We start from the raw sequence: 22,925 nt of genomic DNA, 5'->3' as shown, positions 1-22,925 counted from the left end.
GCAATTTTGGTGTGGCGATTTCCCCTGCTGTGCCTTGTATTCTGACTTGGGGACCCCCACCCCACAAGAACACACTAATCAGCAGTCACAGCCAATGGCTCTAGCATGCCCTTTTGACAAAAGCTGGTCAGTAATCCGGCATTTATCGGACAGGCAGCTGCACACAAGGGCTGAATTTTAGGCTAATTCCTGCTGAACCGTCCATTTTTCAGCCCGTGATAACCAAGGTTAAAGTGGTTGTAAAAGGCTGAAGATTTTTTACATGCTTAAAGGTAAAATAGCCTTCTGTGCGTAGCAGATCCCCCAGCTCCCTATTACTCACATGAGCCTCCTCTCAATCCAGCGATGTGCAAGAGAGCCTTGGTTCTCCCGGGTCTCTTTCTTCATTGGCTGAGACAGCAGCGAGAGCCATTGGCTCCCACTACAGTCAATTGCAGCCAATAAGGAGGGGGCGGGGCAGAGCCGCGGCTGTGTATGAACGCTCACATAGAGCAGTGGCTCGGGAAGCTGCTTGCTGTGAGGGCACTTGGCAGGAGGGAGGGGCCAGGAACGCCGGCAGGGGACCCGAGAAGAGAGGATCAGGGCTGCTCTGTGCAAAACTACTGCACAGAGCAGGTAAGTAAAACATGTTTGTTGTTTTAAACAAAAAATCGACTTTATAATCGCCTAGTCTTTTCTAATTCTATCAGGTCTGTAGCTTTTCTGCTATATAAAGTAATCCGCTTCAAAACCCTTTTATTGTGGTACCATGATGCTTGATCCAAGCCAGCATGGCACCAATGTAAGACCCTTCATCTGGAATGCAAGATCCCATTTCTGTCACATTCCACTGGCGAGACACATAATTTAGCAGGGCAGAATTTTCTATCAAAATTTCAGAGAAAGAAGAGAAATGGCAATTCTGTTTATATTCAGGATCATAAATCAGAAAACAGAACCGTGCCAAGGAGCAATTAGAGGTTCGTTCATGTGATGATGTCTGTAAAGGATAAAAACGTAACACATCTTGTTATATTTAGCTATGTTTCTGACATACATTTCTGCTATAGATCTCTTTGTTTGGCAATACATTTGTCATTAATAAAGATAGCAATGTAATACATATATTATTATTTTTTTTGTGGTTTTTTTTAGGGGCAAACAATGCTTTTTTCTTGTTGTCTTGTAACAATAATTTTTTTTCACAATCCTCAGACAATAAAATACGACAAAACTAAACAAAATTAACTTTTTCTTTTTTATCAGTATTTAAAAATAAATAGTGTTACTGTATTTTATTCCGTAAAAATATTAACAAACAAAAAAGAGTTTAATTATTAATAGTTATAAAAAATAGAAACAAAAAATCTGCAGGAAAATAATAGTTGAATAGAGAAGGAGAATTAGGGCTGATTAGAGTAAACAAAGGGTTAATAGGGGGTTAAACCAAGTAACCTATTATTTAAAACATTTTTTCTTAACTTGTCAGGTTGCTTTACCATCATCTGCAGATCGAAGTTCAACCTCTTGATCTGCAGATGAATGAACAGGAAGATACAAAAGTAACAATATGTTACAATCGTGGGTTTTCAGACTGCGTTCTTCACAGTTAGAGATGCCGACTTTTTCTCAGAGTATACTGTAATGCTGCCTTTGATTACAGTTCACAATTATGATATACTTGGAGGGGGGACGCAGAAGCAGAATAGAGAGACTGGGTGTGCTACACATGCCCTGTGTACAATGATGGCATTTCTTTGGTCGTGTGTAGCACGTCCAAAGTCTGCAACTAATTATTTTGGGAATGCATTTTTTTTTTTTTTTAAATAACAAACACGTTATACTTGCCTGCTCTGTGCAGTGGTTTTGCACAGAGCAGCCCCGATCCTCCTCTTCATAGGTCCCATGCCGGCACTTCTGGCCCCTCCCTCCTGCCGTCTTCCCCCCCCCCCCCCCCCAGAGCAAGCAGCTTGTAATGGGGCATGCAAGGAGGCTCACTGCTGAGGTGCTGGTCTGCATGTCCATTCACACTCAGAACCACAGTCGGCCCTGCCTTCTCTCCTCATTCGCTCACTGGCTGTGATTGACAGCAGCGGTAGTCAATGGCTTCCGGTTCTGTCTGAGCCAATGAGGAGGGGGAGCCCCCAGAGAGCTGCTGCTCTCGTGCACATCGCTGGATTGCGATGGGGCTCAGGTAAGTATTGAAGGGGGCTGCACAGAGAGAAGGTTTTTACCTTCATGCATAGAAATACATGAAGGTAAAAAACCCTGAGCCTTTAGAACTGCTTTACGGTAGAAGATGTTATGCCTTTAACCACTTCTGTACCGGAAGAGTTTATATTGATATATAATGACCAGCCCATTTTTTTGTGATTCGGCACTGCGTTACTTTAACTGACGCTGTACCCAAATAAAATTGATGTTCTTTTTTTCCCACAAATAGAGCTTTCTTTTGGTGGTATTTAATCACATGTGCAATTTTAATTTTTTTTTTGCGCTTTAAACAAAAAAAGCGACGACTCTGGAAAATCCCCAATATTTTTCAATTTCTGTTATATAACATCCCCAAAAAAAAAAAAATAAAAATAAAATTTTTTTCATCCTTTTAGGTCAATTTGTATTCTGCTACATATTTTTAGTAAAAAAAAAATCCCAATAAGCGTATTTTGATTAGTTTGCGCAAACGTTATCTCATCTACAAACTAGGGGAAAGATCTATGTCATTTTTATTTTTTTTTATTAGTAATGGTGGCAATCAGTGATTTTTAGTGGGACAGATCTGACCCCTAACTGACATTTCTCTAGCGCTCATTGACAGACGTAGTCCTCGGTGATACAGCACCTTCGGGTTATGTTGCCTCCACAGGAGCAGGACTAGACAGGAAATTAAAAAGCTCTGGCCACACCCTAGGGGCAGTCCCAGAGGGTATATCCTCTCTCTCTCTGCCTCAGCAAATCAGTTATTTTCTGTCTAGTTAGGAGTAAGGACCTAGATACCTTGCTGGGATCTTAGGTCCTGGCAAGATTTTTTCTTAAAAGATTTTTTTAGACAGCTTTTTTTCTCCAGTGTTCCTGTGAGATCTTCAAGCAAGAAAGCTGAACTGGGCGACGGGCTGGATGTTGAGATCCGGTGGTCACCCCAGTTCAGCCTACGAGCGCGTGCAGGCCATAGCTCCGCGCTGGGTCGGCCGCGACAAAGTCCCATTAAAGGACTGACCCCGCGAGTTAAACGTCTCGCTGAAACGCCAAAGACCATGAGTCACGGCGTCCATATCGGTCGACAGCCCTCCCGCCCCGGTGGAGAGGGGTACTGTCAGGAGTTGGTGCCCGCCTGGTTCCGGTATGGTGAGTAGTATGTTCCCCCTTTTCCCCTGACGGGTCTTGTGGTGAACGCGGGCCCCTCTCTGTATGGTAAGATAGAGTCCCTCTCTATCCTATAAATGACACAGATCCTCCTACTTTGAGTGTGATTTTATGTGCAAAAAGCCAGGAGGCTTGGTTTGGGAGCTAACAATCTAATTGTATACATGTTAAAAAGATTGTAATCAGTGGCATTCTGGGAATCTTACGGTGATAAGAATAAGCTACCTATCAGTCAGAAGCCACGGACATGTAGACTGCCTTCCTAATCAGATCTCCAGCTATTAGCAGGCCTCCCGAATGGCCATGCGGTCCGCCAGGGCCGGTACCGCCAACCACGCCAAATCCCCATGTAGAGAGAGTGTTGTGTGCCCTGCAGCACACCGCTATTCAGTACAGGCCGCCGCCATTTTTTTTTGCTGGATCGCACGAGCCGCCATTTTGGCGTAGCCTCGTGTCTCCAGCATGGGGGCGGCCATGTTTGAGGTGATCCAAACACCTCGTGGAGCTAGGGGAGGCGCCGGAAGGCATGCAGAGGGGCGGAGCCGCCTCCTTTCTTCCTGGGCAGCCAGCCAAAAGACTTCCTGTTTGTCAAGACAGCGCTGTAACCTGTTGCAGTTAAACTCTGAGCATCAAGTGGTGAGCCTGGGGGTCTATCTCTCTCTCTCTTGATCGATAGGGATCCCTAGCAGGTAACACTAAGGGGCTTTTTGTGGCGCTGGGGGTCTGAAAAAAAAAAAAAAAAAAAAAAGTTTTTTATTTTTGAATTATATTATCCAGGAAGTGACTGGAATTATCATGGACCCTGCCACACATATTCCCCCACCTGTTTCCCTCGAGGGGGCCACGGGACCCGCCGGTGCACAGAGTGTAGAGTCATTTACAGCAATTTTGGAGTCTATGGTGGCTCGGGTGGAGGCGGCCTGTCAGGGACGGGGGTCAAGGAAGCGACCCCCGCCTACCCCTATACTATCTGACACCTCTGACTCAGATTCAGAGATGGTCACTGCAGTTGCAGGTTCCTCTGCAAGGGCTGTTATCTCAGGTAAAGCCCCCTCAGACAGTGAGGAGGACGCTTCTTCTCCCGCTATAATCCAGGAAGAAACATTGGTGGACGCACTAGTTGTGGCAGTGCAGGAAACCTTAAAACTTGAGGCTTTACCGGCAGAGGCAACTGAAACAGAGATTCCTTTTGGTACTAATAAGCCCATCAAAACGGTGAAGGTTTTTCCTGTACCCAAGTGTTTCGGTAATCAGATTAAAGGAGAATGGGAGCATTCTAAACGTACCTTTACTATTTCCAAGCGTATTGCTAGACGCTATCCGTTTGAGGAATCCATCATTAAGAAATGGACGGTACCACCAGTGGTGGATCCACCTATTTCCAGGCTGAATAAAGCCACGGTTATCCCAGTGGAGGACACTTCGTCCTTTAAGGATCCGGTGGATCGAAAGATGGAAGCAGAGTCCCGCACCATCTTCTCTCTGATAGGGTCAGCATTTAGACCAGTAATTGTTATTGGTCTAGTTTCCCAGACACTTACGGAATGGGCGAGAATGGTACGCCAAGACCTTAGGGGAAAAGATATTCCCCAGGAGACATCTGATTTGATGGAACAGATTATACAAGGGCTACAGTTTATCTGTGACGCAGCCTTGGACACTACTCCCTTATTAGGGCATGCATCTATGTCAGCGGTGATCCTCAGACGTGTGCTGTGGTTAAAATGCTGGTCAGCTGACCTAGGTTCCAAAAAGACCTTGACAAATCTCCCTTTTCAGGGGAATCGTCTATTTGGGGCCAACCTAGATGAAATCATTAAGGATGCCACTGGGGGCAAGAGCACTTTTTTGCCACAGGCTGCTAAAGCTAAGGGACCTCGCAACAAGCGAGGACCTTTCTTTACCGCCCATAAAGGGCGCCCGGCTGGTACAAGCGGGAAAGGCAAGACTCCTCCAGGAGGGTTCAAGAAGGGCTGGTCGGACAAGCAGAGGACCAACCCAGCCAAACCCGAAGCAAAGGAGTACACAGCCTGAAGGTGCGCCCCCACCCGGTTTCAGGGTGGGGGGACGTTTTCACCGGTATTCAGGACATTAGATCGAGCATCAACCGCTACTACCGGTGCGATTCTTCCCTTCCAACATTTAAGTACTACAGGAAGCGGTAGTTACCGTTCCCTGAATAGATCTTTTCCTTTACCTTTTCCTAAGATTAGTCCCTATACCTCACAGGAATCGGATCTGGTTGACCAGATAGGCCAAGTAGCCTCTAGTCGGGTGACTTCGGTCCCTGAGGTTCAACCAGAAAAGATCACCCTTCCTGATAACAATCAGGTATCTGATAAATGTGTGGGAACAGAAAATGACCAGACTTTCTCGGATGGTCGGGGCCAGATACCTCTAGGGACGCCTGGCTCAGATTCTATCAGCGCCAGTGGTCCTAGAAATTCTAGGCTGGCCTCCTCAAGCCGGCCTGGCCGACTTGGACATGCTAGTCGCAGACGTTCCGTGGGAACTTCGTCTCAGGGAGTGTCTGTGGTCTCAAGGACCAATTTACCATCATGCTTTACAGTCGCTGGTTTTAATGGCCTGGCCATTGAGACCCAAGTACTGAAGGACAGAGGTTTGTCTACTTCAGTCATTCCTACCCTTATTAAAGCAAGGAAAGCGACTTCCAGCAAGGTCTATTATCACACATGGAAGACTTATATTGCGTGGTGCGAATCTTTAGGATTTCCTCCACGTACCTATTCGGTGACTCGAATATTGGCCTTTTTGCAACAAGGGGTTGAGCAGAAGCTAGCCTTGAGCACCATCAATGGTCAAGTTTCAGCATTAGCAATCTTCTTTCAGAAGCCTTTAGCTACCAAGTCCTTGGTGCGGAATTTCATCCAGGGGGTGCGGCACCTGGCTCCACCAGTCCGCGCGCCCTTACCGCCCTGGGATCTTAATTTGGTTTTGTCGGTTCTACAGAAACCTCCCTTTGAAAACATCAGGGAGATTCCCTTGCTTACTTTATCCCAGAAGGTGGCCTTCTTGGTGGCTATTACTTCTGCTCGCAGGGTGTCAGAACTGGCTGCATTATCATGCCAGTCCCCATACCTAGTGATTCATAGGGATAAGGTAGTACTTCATCCTAAGCCATCTTTTCTTCCTAAGGTGGTTTCAGATTTTCATCTGAATGAAGATATTGTACTACCTTCCTTGTGTCCTCAGCCCAAGCATCATCGGGAACATGCGTTGCATTCCTTAGATGTGGTTCGGGCAATCAGGGTATACCTAAAAGCTACGGAATCATTCCGTAAGACGGATTCACTTTTTGTGATCACGGATGGCCCCAGAAAGGGTTTGCCTGCATCTGCCGCGACCATTGCCAAATGGATTAGACAAACGGTGGTACAGGCTTATTCTATTAAGGGTCAGAGTCCTCCGTTCCCTGTTAGGGCGCACTCCACTCGAGCGCTCAGTACTTCCTGGGCCTTTCGCCATCAGGCGTCAGTGGTCCAGGTATGTAAGGCGGCCACCTGGTCGTCGGTACATACCTTTACAAAATTCTATAAAATTGATGTGACGGCATCGGCGGATGCCTCATTTGGCCACAAGGTTTTGCAGGCCGCAATTTGAGGAGACCGGTGGTCTACCTCGAGGGTTTTTTCTGTTTGAAAAAAAAAAAAAAAAATTTTTCTCTTTTTTGTTGAGTCTCATCATTAAGGATGAGCATTGTAAACTTCTAGTTGGCACCGGTTGGGCCTTCTAGATTGGGATTTGATTTTCATTTTCCCACCCTTCATTTGTGATACTGCTCTGGGACGTCCCGAAGGTGCTGTATCACCGAGGACTACGTCTGTCAATGAGCGCTAGAGAAAAATGGATTTTTGTAAAATCTTACCGTAAAATCCTTTTCTCTTAGCTCATTGACAGACGTAGTCCCCGCCCCTCTGTTTTTTGAGTTGGGTTGGGTTAAAATCTCTAAAGACTGCTTTTTCACATAACTGATTTGCTGAGGCAGAGAGAGAGAGGATATACCCTCTGGGACTGCCCCTAGGGTGTGGCCAGAGCCTTTTAATTTCCTGTCTAGTCCTGCTCCTGTGGAGGCAACATAACCCGAAGGTGCTGTATCACCGAGGACTACGTCTGTCAATGAGCTAAGAGAAAAGGATTTTACGGTAAGATTTTACAAAAATCCATTTTTTGACACTTTTGGGGGGACCAGTGACATTACTACAGTAATCAGTGCTAAAATTATGCTCTGATACTGTAATAATGACACTGGCAGGGAAGGGGTTAACACTAGGGGCACTCAAAGTGTTAAATGTATGCCTAGGGGTGGTTTCTAACTGTGGGGGGGATGGGCTTATGGAATCAACACAGGGACCTGTGTTCCTAAATAGGAACACAGGAGCCCTATGTTGATTGCTGACAGCACAACGGTCTGCCGTGTTTACAACAGCAGACCGTCGTCCTATCTCCGTGGGAAGTGATCGCAGGTCCTCGGCAGCAATCGCAGCCACGGGCCCCGCAGATCAGCTTCCCCGCTGGCGAATGGGAGTGCAGGCGCTCCCACGATCGCTTCCATGAAGTGACGTATTAGACCACACTGAGTATGCCTTCAAATCAGAGCACTGTGCTGCAGCCATGACTTCTGTGCGCATTTGCGGAAGTGACATCGCAGCCCCGCTAATCAAACAGCCAGAGCCTGTGGACCTGGAAGGAAGACTGGGTGAAAATGGAAGCCCTGTCAGCAGTGACAGAGTGCCACTTTTAACCGCTTGCCGACCGCCGCACGACTATTTACTGCGGCAGTCAGCCCCGTACAGGCAAAGTGACGTAATACTACGTTGCTCGACCACGAGCCTCTAGGAGGCGCGCCCCCGCTCGGTCACTAACATCCCCGCACGAGTGACCGGCGGCTCCGATGTCCGACGGTCACTCGCAATCTCCCGCTGGAGAGGGAGAAAGGCAGGCGGCTGATGTAAACAAAGCCGCCTGTCATTCTCCCTGGTGTAACTGCAGAGACTATACAATCCTGCTATGTAGGATCGTATGTCTCTGTGGTTACATCACAAGCCACGCCCCCCACAGTTAGAATCATGCCCCTAGGGATACATTTAACCCATTGATCACCAATAAAGTTAACCCCTTCCCTGCCAGTGTAATTTTACAGTAACAGTGCATATTTATAGCACTGATTACTGTAGCAATGTCACTGGTCCCCCCAAAAGTGTCAAAAATGTCAGTCAAGGGTCCGCCGCAATGTCGCAGTCCCGCAAAAAAAATCGCAGATCGCAAAATCGCCATTACTAGTTAAAAAAAAAACAATAAAAATGACAAATCTTTCCCTTAGTAAACGCAATAACTTTTGCGCAAACCAATTAAAATACGCTTATTGCGATTTTTTTTTCCACCAAAAATATGTAGCAGAAAACAAATTGGCCTAAAATGTCAAAAACATTTTTTTTGGGGGAATTTCATATAAAAAAATGTGAAAAATATTGTTATTTTTTTAAAATTGACGCTATTTTTTTGTTTATAGCACAAAAAATAAAAATCACACAGGTGATCAAATAGCACCAATAGAAAGCCCTGTTTGTGGGGAAAAAAAGGACATCAATTTCATTTGGGTACAGCATCACACGACCACGCAATTGTCCGTTAAAGTCACGCAGTGCCGAATCACAAAATAGGGCCTGGTCTTTTAGCAGCCAAATCCTCTGGGGCTTAAGTGGTTAAGGGAAGTCTACTATGTTATGCTAATATCTTGTGCATATTAGCACATTATGGCTTTAACCACCGGGGGGGGGGGCCACATTTTTATTTTTTTCTTCAAGGAGTTTACTACTGTACAACTGGAGTCCTCTCCTCCTTCCCTTTGCTAAAACTTTTCTACTCTTTCCCTATATTTACCTTTTTAATATATAATTTTTATTTTCATTATTTTGTTTTTTTGCAGTGTAGTCATAAAAAGAAAATCTGCAAAAGTAGGGAAGAAAGCTCTTTTCTCTATCGCTCATTGACAGACGTAGTCTTCTTGATTCTCAAGAGCTGGGTTATGTTGTCTCCGCAGGAGTAGGACTAGGGAGAAAGACAAAACGTTCTGGCTCCACCTTAGGGGCAGTCCCTGAGGGTATATCCTCCCTCTCTCTGCTACAGGGAATCAGTTTTTTTCGGTCTAGTCAGGAGTAAGGACCTAAGTTCCTTGCTGGGATCTTTTTGGTCCTGGCAAGATTTTTTCTTTAAAAAAAAAAAAAAAAAGATTTTTTTTTTAGGCAGTTTTTCTCCAGTGTTTTTTTCCTGTGAGATCTTCAAGCAAATACGCCGGACTGGGCGACACTAGTGGTCACCCCAGCTGGCCTACGAGCGCGCGCAGACCATTGCATTGCGCTTGGTCGGCCGCGACACATTCAAGTAAGTATGCGGGGCCGGGCGACGGGCTGGGTGTTGAGATCCAGTGGTCACCCCGGTCTCTGCCTACGAGCGCGTGCAGACCAGAGCTCCGCGCTGGGTCGGCCGCGACGGAGTCCCAGTGGAGGGACTGACCTTGCGAGTTAAAAGTCTCGCTTGGACGCCAGGAACCAGAGAGTCGAGGCGTCCGGACTGGTCCACAACCCCCCACCCCGGTGGAGAGGGTATTGTGAAGAGAGGGTGCCTGTCGGTTCGGTATGGTGAGTAAACGTTCCCTTTTTTCCTTCCTCGTTATGAGGCAGTATGAATTATGGGCCCCTCCATACATGGTCAGTATATATCTGACACTAAAAGTCCCCCTTGTAAATACAGTATGTGTTTGGTGGGAAGTGGACTTGGTTTGAGAGCTAACACTCTACCCAGCAGACTGTAGCATTACAGCAGACATAGGAGGTATAATCCTACCTTATTTGTAGTGTATCTCCTGTAGATCAATAAATCGCCACTTAGCAGAGATGCAGGTGGATGTGCTGGGAAAAACGATTTCGGCGGTCCGCCGCCATTTTGCCGTAGACCAGGTGCATGTATGTCCTCAGGTCACGCCGGCCGCCATGTTTTTGGAGTCTATCGTCTCTTGTATGGGGGCGGCCATGTTTCATGAGCCCAGCTACCTCGTGGAGAGCTGGGAACGCCGGAACTCCTTCTACCCGGGAAAAAGCAACAGCTCCTTCCAGTCTGTAAAAGACAGACGCTGACTGCAGTTGGTTGGAAACTTCACTGCATCGGTTGGTGAGCCTTGGGGGTCCCTCTCTCTCTCTGTGGGGATCGAGAAGCAGGTACTCTGAGGGGCGCTATTGCGCTAGGGGGAGACACATAAAAAAAAAAAAGTTTTTGTTTTTTCTGGCAAAGGTGTCCTGAATTAACATGGACCCTGCCACTCATTTATCTCCTCCGGATCCCCTCGAGGGGTCTGCAGGATCCTCCAGCACCCCACTGACGATTGAATCATTGTCAGCTATTATGGAAACTTTTGTGTCCCGGGTGGAAGTGGCTTGTCAGGGACAGGGCGCAAGAAAGCGACCCCCGCCTAACCCCTTATTATCTGAAACCTCGGATTCAGACTCTGAGCCTATTTCTGCAGTTGCAGGTACTTCATCTGGGATTGGTGTCTCGTGTACTGTCTCTTCAGACAGTGAGGAGGATGTTTCGGCATCAGCCATAGCCAAAGAGGAAGCGTTGGTAAACGCACTCATTGTATCTGTTCAAGAAACCTTAAGATTACAGGGTATTCCGTCGGAAATAGCTGAAACTGAAATCCCTTTTGGGACTAAAAAACGCATCAAAGTGGCGAAGGTTTTTCCATTGCCCAAATGTTTTGGCAATCCAATCGAAGAAGAATGGCGTCTGCCAAAACGCACTTCTGCCATTTCTAAACGCATTAACAGGCGTTATCCATTTGAGGAAACCCTTATTAAGAAATGGACAGAACCACCTGTGGTGGATTCACCAATTGCTAGATTGAATAAAGCCACGGTTATTCCTCTAGAAGACGCTCCGTCTTTTAAAGATCCAGTGGATCGCAAGATAGAAGCTATGTCTCGCACCATGTTTACCTTGATTGGATCAGCTTTCAGACCAATAATTGCTATTGGTCTGGTTTCGCAGGCTGTAACTGAATGGACCAAGTGGTTACGCCGGGACTTAGAAGAGGTCCCTCAGGCGGTATCAGATTTGTTGGAACAAATGATACAGGGGTTACAGTTTGTGTGTGATGCGGCGTTAGACGCCACTCCATTAATGGCGCGAGCATCAGTCTCAGCGGTTGTTCTCAGGCGTACACTGTGGCTAAAAGGTTGGTTAGCCGACCAAGGTTCCAAAAAAGCATTGGCTAATATCCCCTTTTTAGGAGAGCGTCTTTTTGGAGCCAACTTAGATGAGATCATTAAGGATCTCACGGGTGGAAAGAGCACCTTTTTACCGCAAAATGTTAAAGGTAAAGGAACTCGTCAAAAACGAGGGCCTTCTTTTTCTGCTCACAAAAGGTTTTTTCATCCCGCGGGTGAAAAAATTAAGTCCTCCAAAGCTCCTTCAGGAGGCTTCAGGGGACGTTGGTCGGGCAAGCAAAAGCCCGCCCCCTCCAGACCTGAAGATAAATCGTCCAAAGCCTGAAGGTGCGCCCCCACCCATAACTGGGGTGGGGGGACGTCTTCGCCGGTTCCCGGATCCATGGCTTTCCAGAATCCCGGACAAGTGGGTTTGCGAAGTCATAAGGTCAGGGTACAAGATCGAGTTTCGATCTCTCCCACCGGCGCGATTCTTCCCTTCCAATATTCGACTATCTCCGGATCGTTTAGAAGATCTGCGGAGAGCAGTCACGGATTTACTACAACAAGGAGTGGTAGTCCACGTTCCTTGGACAGAACGTTTTCAGGGGTTTTATTCAAACCTATTTACAATACCCAGGAAAGAGGGCAAAGTGCGTCCAATTCTGGACTTAAGGGCACTCAATTCTTTTGTCAACATAAGAAAATTCAGAATGGAGTCCATTCGCACAGTAGCAGCCTTCCTGCATCCAGGGGATGTCCTAGCGTCCATAGACATCAAGGACGCATATCTTCACATTCCCATTTTCGCAGGACATCAGCGGTTTCTACGCTTTTCCGTAGAAGAGAACCACTATCAGTTTGTGGCGTTACCTTTCGGTCTCGCCACGACTCCTCGGGTCTTCACGAAGGTGTTGGCCCCAATGTTGGCACTACTGCGCCAAAGAGGCATATCGATTCTTGGTTACCTAGACGTTCTTCTGCTTCATGCAGAGTCTCCTCAGACCTTGCTACAAAACATAGAAATTACTATAATTTCTTTACAGGAATTCGGGTGGCTGGTGAACCAGCAAAAGTCATTTCTGGTTCCCACCCAGAGGCTCGAATATCTGGGTCTAATTCTAGACACAGTCAGGACAAGAGTTTTTCTTCCGGTAGGGAAACTCCGGAAGATTCAATTAGCAGTCCAGTTGTTACTATCCAACAGCTGGTCTTCTCTTCGAACTTGCATGAGGGTTCTGGGGTTGATGGTGGCTTCCTTCGAAGCAGTCCCATTTGCCCAGTCCCATACCCGAATTCTTCAGCAAGAGATTCTTCTCAGATGGAATCGGATTTCGGAATCCCTGGACAATCAGATCCGATTGAGCAAACAGACCAGAGAGTCTCTGGTCTGGTGGCTTCGGTCTCCGATGCTCAGCCAGGGAAAGTCATTTCTGCCAATATATTGGATGATAGTGACCACGGATGCCAGTCTGTCCGGATGGGGAGGAATTCTCGGTCAGTTATCTGTCCAGGGACTTTGGTCCCTGGAAGAATCCAGGTGGCCGATAAATGTATTGGAACTGAGAGCGATCAGACTTTGTCTGATTCACTGGACCGAGCAGCTCTAGGGCAGCCCGGTTCGGATCCAGTCGGACAATGCCACGGCCGTGGCTTATGTCAATCACCAGGGGGGCACCAAGAGTGTCCGAGCGGCCAAAGAAGTGGCTTGCATTCTTCGCTGGGCGGAACGATTTGTTCCAGCTATCTCTGCGGTGTTCATTCCGGGGGTGGAGAATTGGCAGGCAGATTATCTCAGCCATCAGACTCTGGATCAGGGGGAATGGTCCCTCCATCCAGAAGTTTTCCACCAGTTGTGCCTACGGTGGGGCACCCCGGATGTGGATCTGTTGGCATCACGATTCAACAGGAAAGTACAGAGATTCGTGGCTCGCTCCCGCGATCCTCTAGCAGAGACCGCAGACGCACTGATCGCCCCGTGGGGGCAATACCAGCTAATGTATGCCTTCCCTCCTCTCGGGTTACTGCCAAGACTTCTTCGCAGGATAGAGGAGGAAGGGATTCCAGTAATTCTGGTAGCTCCGGACTGGCCTCGTCGAGCTTGGTACGCCGACGTGGTCAGACTGGTGGCGGACATCCCGTGGAGACTTCCTCTCAGGGAGGACCTACTGTCTCAGGGACCGATCTTCCATCCTGCTTTACGATCGCTGGCTTTAACGGCCTGGCTATTGAGACCCAGGTGCTGAAGGACAAAGGTTTGTCAGCTTCAGTTATTCCTACTCTAGTTGAAGCAAGGAAAGCGACTTCCAGAAAGATTTATCATCGTACATGGAAGTCCTACATTGCATGGTGTGAACCTCTGGGGTTCCGTCCACGGTCTTATTCGGTTAGTCGAATATTAGCTTTTCTGCAACAAGGGGTTGAGCAGAAACTGGCCTTGAGTACTATCAAGGGTCAGGTCTCAGCATTAGCTATCTTCTTTCAGAAGCCTTTTGGCTACTCATTCCTTGGTGCGGAATTTCATCCAGGGGGTGCGACATCTGGCTCCGCCAGTGCGCGCGCCGTTACCACCCTGGGATCTTAATTTAGTATTGTCGGTTCTTCAGAAACCTCCCTTTGAAGATATTAGGGAGATTCCTCTACCTACGTTGTCCCAGAAGGTGGCCTTCTTGGTGGCTATTACTTCTGCACGCAGGGTGTCAGAACTGGCCGCATTATCTTGTCGTTCCCCATATCTGGTGGTTCATAGAGATAAGGTGGTTCTTCGTCCGAATCCATCCTTCCTACCAAAAGTGGTTTCAGAATTTCATCTGAATGAAGAAATTGTATTACCTTCCCTGTGTCCTAAGCCCAGTCATCCTCGGGAGTTTGCTTTACACTCCTTGGATGTGGTCCGGGCGATCAGGGTATACTTAAAAACGACAGACTCGTTTCGCAAGACGGATTCACTTTTTGTGATCCCGGATGGACCCAAAAAGGGGTTGCCTGCATCTGCCGCGACCATTTCCAAATGGATCAGACAGACGGTGGTACAGGCTTATTCTATTAAGGGTCGGGAGCCCCCGTTCCCTGTTAAGGCGCACTCCACTCGGGCGCTTAGTGCGTCATGGGCCTTTCGCCATCAGGCGTCAGTGGTCCAGGTGTGCAAGGCGGCTACCTGGTCGTCGGTGCATACCTTTACAAAACATTATAAAGTTGATGTAATGGCATCATCTGATGCCGTGTTTGGCCGCAAGGTTTTGCAGGCCGCCATTTGAGGAGACCAGTGGTCTGCCTCGAGGGTTTTTTTCCGTTGGAAATTTTTCTTTTGAGTCTCATTCTTTGTTTATAATGAGCCTTTAAAACTTCTAGTTTGGCACCGGTTGGGCCTTCTAGATTGGATTTTGATTTTTGTCAATCCCACCCCTCATTTGTGGCACTGCTTCTGGATGTCCCAGCTCTTGAGAATCAAGAAGACTACGTCTGTCAATGAGCGATAGAGAAAATCGGATTTTTGTAAGATCTTACCGTAAAATCCTTTTCTCTTAAGCTCATTGACAGACGTAGTACCCGCCCCTCTATCATTGAGTTGGGTTGGGTTAAATTCTCTGTTACTGCTTTAGAACAGAACTGATTCCCTGTAGCAGAGAGAGGGAGGATATACCCTCAGGGACTGCCCCTAAGGTGGAGCCAGAACGTTTTGTCTTTCTGCCTAGTCCTACTCCTGCGGAGACAACATAACCCAGCTCTTGAGAATCAAGAAGACCAAGTCTGTCAATGAGCTTAAGAGAAAAGGATTTTACGGTAAGATCTTACAAAAATCAGATTTTTCATTTAACAAATAAGCCATGCTTTGTACCGGAAACATAATCTTAGTGTCATTTTAAAATGGACAGTTTAAAGGATAAAAATATTCTTTTTATTTACAGTAAAACTTTAAAAAAAAAAACACTGCTCAACAAAAAAATTACTTTTTGTCTATAGATTACATAGAAAATAAATATTGCCAAAAAAAAAAACCCTAGTTTGTCCCCCAAAAATATATGTATTATTTTGTTATGTAATGACAAAGTTTTCACAAACTACAAACAGTTGTGGCAATGTAGAAACGTCTCCAAACAGGTATGAGAGCTGAAGTCTTTATTTCCCTCTTTCCAGCAGCACATACTAACCTTGATGAAGGGAATATGTCCTGCTAAGGAGGGGGGCAGCACAGGTTTGATATAAAGGGTAACTCCACTTTAATGGGAAAAAATGGGAAAGAATTATTGCAAATCCAAAATAATAAAGCACATACAATAGTGATTTACATTTGTAATTTAATATTATTAAAAATGACCTTTCCTTTTCAATCTTCAACGCGGTCATTTTCTGTTAAATGCAATGCAATATGGCAAGCTGGAGGTGTTCTGTATACAGATGGTGTACGGGACGTCCCCCTGAAACATCATTTCCTGCTTGTGTGATTGGCTCACTGATTGTCCCAGAAGTCTGCACTAAAATACAAGTTAGATTTTGGCCATTATTTGCAGCAAACATTTCAGTTTTGGTGAGATGCTACCAAAGGGTCTAAAGGGATGCAGACCCTGCCATTATTAGGACCCTGCAAGTGCAGCAACTGATCACTAATCAAAAAGTCATTCCTATCCACATCCACTTGGCACATGGACACGACAAACAAGCAGCTATTTCTTCAGAATAACAAACAGTAAGAATCTACAACAAAGTTTGATAAAAATCCTTGCAATGTATATAGATCACCCAGAGGGGAATGCTCCTTTTTTTTTTTTTCTCAAGAAAAGTGGAGTTACTCTTTATTACTTTAGAGAAAAAAATGACAGCTGGCTAAGTTCTCTAAGGTTGTCAGTGGTAGGCCAAACTTCTGGCTCCTAAGAATTGCCTGTTGGCTCCTAAAGTGTCCAGAAATTCTCAACCCCTGTATTTGTGGATCTTATGTAGTACTACAGTGTCATTACAGTGGAAGATCTTGTTAGGAGACAAGTGTATAAAAACAATGGTAGGAATATTTAAACATATTTTTGTGGCTTATCTGTGCATGCTATCATTTCTAAGGTATTATCTTGCTTAAATCCCCTTATTGTGAATAGTTTATATGGTCTTAGGGCATGAATTAGGAAATGTATTTCAGCTTTCATTGTTTTATTTTCATGCCATGCTGTGGTAGCCGTTCTAGTTTGTCTATGAAAGATCATGCTGAGTAACTGATGGATATAAGCAAAAAACTCTGTGTGTCTTCCTTAGGAGTGGACATATCCTGCTGGCTTTCTGGTTCTCTCGTCAGGAAGGGAAGCTGAACAGGCAGCAGACAATAGAGCTTGGGCACCACATACTGAAAGCACATATCTTCAAGGTATGAATAGCACTGGACACTACCATGATTAAACCTGAGGGCTCTTTATTGTATTTTCCTTTTTCTCCTCCTGTTATTACCAAATCATTCACATTGCATAACTTCTAACAATATGAGATGGAGCGCCTTTTACCACCAACATTTTTTAGGCACACCATTGCCATTACCCTAAGTGGTACATGATTTCCAATATTCTTGATGAAACCAAAAATAGTTATACCATCCCTAGTATCATATTGTTTTTTTTTTCTGGGGTAGCATTAATACTTTTGGTAAGTAATCACACTGGTACAGATTATACAAGGTGTGTCCAGAATATAATGAGTCCAATTTGTAAGTGTCACCATAGGGCAGCGCTATGGACACTACAATAATCAGTGCCTCATCCCGAATCAAGTTTAGATAATGTGAAAAAAATCAAATGGACTTTAGTGGCACACCACAGTTTACAACATCATTAGTTTAGTTAAAAATATTATTTTATTAATTTTATATATATATATATATATATATATATATCACATAAACAGCAATAAAATGTATATTCAACAAAATAGAAAATCCTCTCTAGTATACAAGCCGCCCTGAAAACCACCTTCCTATCCGGTGTTGGAACACAACCTCCAGAGAGCCTCAAAAATTGCACCCCAACCCAAGGCGGGACATGCTATGGTAAAAATGGGTATTCAACAGCGGTGAGGTGGATTCTAATTTTGACACTAGACTCTACATGTTTCACACTTTGGTGCTTCTTCAGGAATATGTCAACTGGGCTAGTCCCTATCTCCTATGGAGGCAAACAAAACAAAAACATATATCATAATTTTATACATAGGATCAATAGAAATCCTATCTTTAATACATATATTGTCACTTGAGGTGGGGTTCCAGGTATACATTAAAACACTGATCAGTTGCAATTCAGCCCTGTCAAGAGTCAAGACATGTTTTTTTTGTGACACCCTGTTCAAGTGCCTCGTATTAAGAAAAATGCAAGTGAGTTTGGAACATCGGTACACGTGAAATTGGATAAAAGTGCATTCAAAACTTTGGAAATGGTGAGGAAAGCTTTTGGAGAAGCTGCACTATCATCTGCACGAGTGTACTGATGGCACAAGGCCTTCAAGGAAAGACGAGAAGGTGTTGAAGATGAACTACGATCAGGGTGCCCCTCTTTGTCAAAAACAGAACAGAATGTGGATGCAGTGAGGTCTGTTCTCAACCGTGACCGAGTCAATTGTTCATGAAAGCAAGCCTTAGGATTTGAGCATGAGATAAGTTTGTGCAACACTTGTTCCAAAGAAGTTGTCACCTGATCAGAAGGAATACCATCAACTCATTTACCAAGACATGTTGGCCCATTTGTAAAGAGAGCCTGATTTTTTTGAGTCAAGTGATCATGGGAGATGAATCCTGGGTGCTTGATTACGATCCCAAGATGAAGAAACAAAGTTCAGAATGTCACAAACCCACGTCACCGGGCCCCAAGAAATCTGGAATGAGCAAATCAAAAGTCAAAGCAATGGTCATTGATTTTTTTGATTCACCTGGAAATGTCCATAATGAATATGTACCTGCTGGTCAAACTGTGAATCAAAGATTTTACCTGGAAGCTTTCAGTCGCTTGAGACAAAGCGTTTTTTTGTGTGTGTCCTGAGATCGGCTTCTCTTGGATCCTTCATCACGACAACACACCGAGTCACAATGCTTTCACTGTCAGGGAGTTTTTGGCTGAAAAACGCATCACGGTGCTTCTCCATCCACCTACAGCCCTGACTTGGCTCCTTGTGACTTTTTTCATATTCCCAAAGATAAGAAGGGTTTGAAAGGACACCGTTTAGATAGTATGGATAAAGTCCAAAGAGCCACTATGCAGGCTCTGAATGCCATCTCACTTGAAGACTTCCAGGGATGCTATGAAGAATGGAAAAATTGCTGGGAGGGTTGTGTATACTCGCAAGGCTCATACTTTAAAGGAGACCATGTTCAATTGTAAAATTTTTCAATAAAATTTTTTAAAATATCATTCTCATTACTTTCTGGACACACCTCCTAGATCACACTTAGAGCCACTGGGGGAGATTTACTAAAACTGGTGCATACAGAATCTGGTGCAGCTGTGCATTGTAACCAATCTGCTTTTATTGTCAAAGCTTAATTTAACAAGCTGAAGTTAGAAGCTGATTGGTAACTGCGCACAGCTGCACCAGAATCACCAGTTTTAGTAAATCTCCCCCATTTTGGTAGGTGACCATTCAAAACACAGAGAGAACAATTAATAAAGATCTGAAGCCATACACACTCCCATAATAACTTCATATAAAAGGTGGCTTTTTAATATAATGTTGTTAGTGTAATAATTGACTTAGTGATAATAATCAGGCAATACACATGTTTGAAGAAAAAGTAGACATTGTTGGGAAGGAAAGAGGGAGGTTCAAGCGAAGAATATTTGAGAGCTATAAACAGTTCCCTTTTGTCTTAAAAACAGACTGTGATATTTATTTATTTTTCTCTGAATTTTTTCCAGTGAATGTAAATGTTACTGACGTAATTCTGTATTTATAGGGTCTCAGCAAGAAAGTTGGCGTTTCCTCATCCATCTTGCAAGCCCTGTGGATATCATACAGCACAGATGGCCTCTCCATGGCCCTTGCATCTCTCAGAAATCTCTACACTCCCAACATCAAGGTGGGCCTGAGCTGTTAAACTGATCGCATATCTGCAAATATATTACATGTAAAGATTTCTGTTTTTTATGGTTTGTTAGAACAGCTGAAACAGATTTGGTTGGTACAATCTTAAGTTATTTTAGGATTTGTTTGTGTTCCTGCACTGAAATTCCTGAGTAAAAATATTTCTGTGTCCATCTTTGTCTTGTATCCTTCATTAATCTCTGTTGTATTACTTATTTCTTAGGTGAGCCGTCTCTTGATCATGGGCGGAGCTAATGTTAATTACCGCACAGAGGTGCTGAACAATGCCCCCATCCTGTGTGTTCAGGCCCATTTAGGATACACGGAAATGGTGGCTCTGCTGCTTGAGTTCTCTGTCAATGTGGATGCCAGTTCTGAGAGTGGAATGACCCCTCTAGCGTATGCTGCTGCTTCAGGTCACCTGACTATTGCCATGCTTTTGTGCAAGAGGAAAGCTAAGGTGAGTTTGGACAAGTCTGCTACAAGGGAATAAAAATGGTTTAACTGTGGTTAGGGTCTAAAGGTGGCCTGCAAGTCATCTAGGTGACACTATTGGCATCACCGTAAAACCCTCTTCATTCAAATCAAATCTAAAAACATTTTTCTTTAGACAAGCTTTCACATAATTGTCCCTTTTTATCCTGTGCATTTCTTCTGTTTTCTTTGTGAAACGCTTTGAGAAGCTACCTTTTAAAGGCGCTATATAAAATAGTTTATTATCCTGTTGTCACCATAACACTAATGGGCTATATTGAACTGGCCTGCACACCGTTTTAAGTCATAACAGAGATAATAGAAAGTATTGTGCCTACGTTTAATTAATAATAATTGCAATAACAAGTTTATTTAAAATGTCTATAGATAAGCTTGGTGGCTTTAAAATCTCGTCACAGAACTTTTAATTTATCACTACCTGTCCTACAATTGTAATGTATTGATGCAGAGAATGTAATTTCGTGCTGCCAGGAGTTAATTAGACGGTATATTTTAGTTTTGTGTGGCTGTATTATGTTATACATGCCATGCTCACAGTACCCTCCTGCAGGTAGAACCATGGGGGTGATATCTAGGGGCTGTGTACAACACAGACATTCTGTCCTCGCCCCCGCATAACCTGGTGCCTGGGAACCTGCCCAAGCCTGCAGGTTGTTCACTTGACAGTTGACTGACTGCCAGACGACATGGCAACGTAAAAAAAAAGAAAAAAGACCAAACAGTACAGAATGTGACAAGTATTTGTTGGTTCATGTTCACTAAGCCCTTAAAACAAAAAATCTGATCTCTTCATTCTTTATTGTTTCCTTCCTTTGGTCTGTGCCTGCAGGTGGACCTCTTGGATAAAAACGGGCAGTGTGCCCTTGTCCACGCTGCTCTCCGGGGCCACCTGGAGGTAGTGAAATACCTCATCCAGTGTGACTGGACTATGGCTGGACAGCAGTCAGGAGTCCTAAAGAAGAGCCAGGCCATCCAGCAAGCATTGATTGCAGCCGCCAGCATGGGATACTCAGAGGTAAGAACATCATTAAAGAAGAATGGCAAGGGCGGGGGAGGGCCCCCCGGGGTTCATTGTACAGGAATATATTATTACAAAATGATAAGAAATAGATTCTCCTCACTTCAGTTTTTGCTACATGTTAGAACGGACTAGCACTATTTTCTTGCCTGCTGTTTTTGTACCCCCTGGAGTATTACGAACATTAAAATAACAATCAGGTTTGAACAAGACTGTTCCCGCTGTTTGTTGAAGCTGAATACAGAACAAGGTTTATCCATATAGCCTCTGATAGAACACCTACGCTCATTTCCATCTCCCAAATTCTTAATAGCTTGACATTCAAGGATATGAGAACTTTACTGTCGGAGATCTGCAGAGAATCCTTTGGTTGTATCTTTATGATTTGTTCATTTGTTCTATTATTTGATATTGCCGCACACTTATTTTCTATTAATGAAATCTACATTGGAATATTAGATGCAGTCTCAGTGGTAATGACTTATCCATTCAGAGTCTCCTCTCTCAAGATGTAGGTAGGAAAATGCAGTGTATCGACAGTTCTGTGAAACTAAACCCAGGCCTTGCTGGCTCGTTATATTTTATGCAACTGAACAAGTGTGTAGAAATCTATTTGAATGCCTTTGTGGCCTGTGGTGACTGTAGTTATCCTGGCTAAATAGCTTTAAGGGGTTTGTAAAGGCAGAAGGTTTTTTTATCTTCATGCATTCTATGAAAAAAACAAGATTTTGCTGTCTTACGTCCAGGCCGCTTTTTGCGATTTGGCACTGTGCGACTTTAACTGACAATTGTGCGGTCGTGCAACGCCGTACCCAAACAAAATTTACGTCCTTTTTTTCCCACAGACAGAACTTTCTTTTGAAGGTATTTGATCACCTGTGCGATTTTTTACTTTTTGCGCTATAAACAAAAAAATAGCGTACATTTTGAAAAAATAATATTTTTCAAATTTTTTTATATGAAATTCCCCCCCCAAAAAATGTAAAAATCAAAAATTTTTTTAAATGTTTGGCCAATTTGTTTTCTACTACCTATGTTTGGTAAAAAAATTGCAATAAGCGTATTTTGATTGGTTTGCGCAAAAGTTATTGCGTTTACTAACTAAGGTAAAGATTTCTGTCATTTTTGGTGTTTTTTTTTTAACGAGTAATGGCGGCAATCTGCGATATTTTTTTTTTGCGGGACTGCGACATTGCGGCGGACAGATCGGACCCCTGACTGACATTTTTGACACTTTTGGGGGTACCAGTGACATTACTACAGTAATCAATGCTATAAATATGCACTGTTACTGTAAAAATGACACTGGCAGGGAAGGGGTTAATTTTATTGGAGAGGGAGGGGTTAATGTATGCCTGGTGCTTACGAACGTGTGTGTGTGTGGGGGGGGGGGGGTTGACTGAGTGACACAGGGACAGATCGCAGGTTCAGCTATGCTGAACCCTGCAATCTGTCACTGTCTGTCACTTAGGAGATCCGCCCGCTTTGTTTACACAGGCGGGCGGATCTCCAAACTCGATCCCCCGACGATCGGGGAAGAGCGGTGGTTATCACCGCCGCTCCTCCCTTGGCCCGACTCCCGCTGTGACTGAAAACAGCGGGTGCGAGCCTCCGGCGGCGCGCGGGCACCGCCCACAGGTCTACGTCGCTGGACGGGAACGAGCCACTGTGCCGCAGTAGAGGCACAGTGACTGGTCGTAAAGTGGTTAATATCACTCTAATAAGATTTGTAAATGAAAATTAGTACATGAACAACTTTTGGTGCAATCCAGTGTGATTTCAGCCCATTGGCACAGAAATGC

The 22,925-nt window shown here is 44.7% G+C and overlaps 1 protein-coding gene across 6 annotated transcripts in view; it reads left to right on the top strand.

Moving 5' to 3' along the window:
• TANC2 (tetratricopeptide repeat, ankyrin repeat and coiled-coil containing 2) overlaps window positions 1–22,925 on the top strand; it is a 773,447-nt gene that overhangs the window by 728,902 nt on the left and 21,620 nt on the right. For all 6 annotated transcript variants that reach the window (XM_082271257.1, XM_082271258.1, XM_082271262.1 and 3 more), the window contains 4 exons: window positions 16,806–16,914; window positions 19,483–19,605; window positions 19,834–20,070; window positions 20,935–21,120. In XM_082271257.1, coding sequence (XP_082127383.1) covers window positions 16,806–16,914; window positions 19,483–19,605; window positions 19,834–20,070; window positions 20,935–21,120 — 655 coding nt within the window. The remainder of the gene's footprint in view (window positions 1–16,805; window positions 16,915–19,482; window positions 19,606–19,833; window positions 20,071–20,934; window positions 21,121–22,925) is intronic.

This window comes from Pelophylax lessonae (genome assembly GCF_965119305.1).
Source record: "Pelophylax lessonae genome assembly, chromosome: 11".
NCBI lineage: Eukaryota > Metazoa > Chordata > Amphibia > Anura > Ranidae > Pelophylax > Pelophylax lessonae.
The sequence above is the reverse complement of the archived record's forward strand: the minus strand, read 5'-3'. Positions and strand labels throughout refer to the sequence as shown.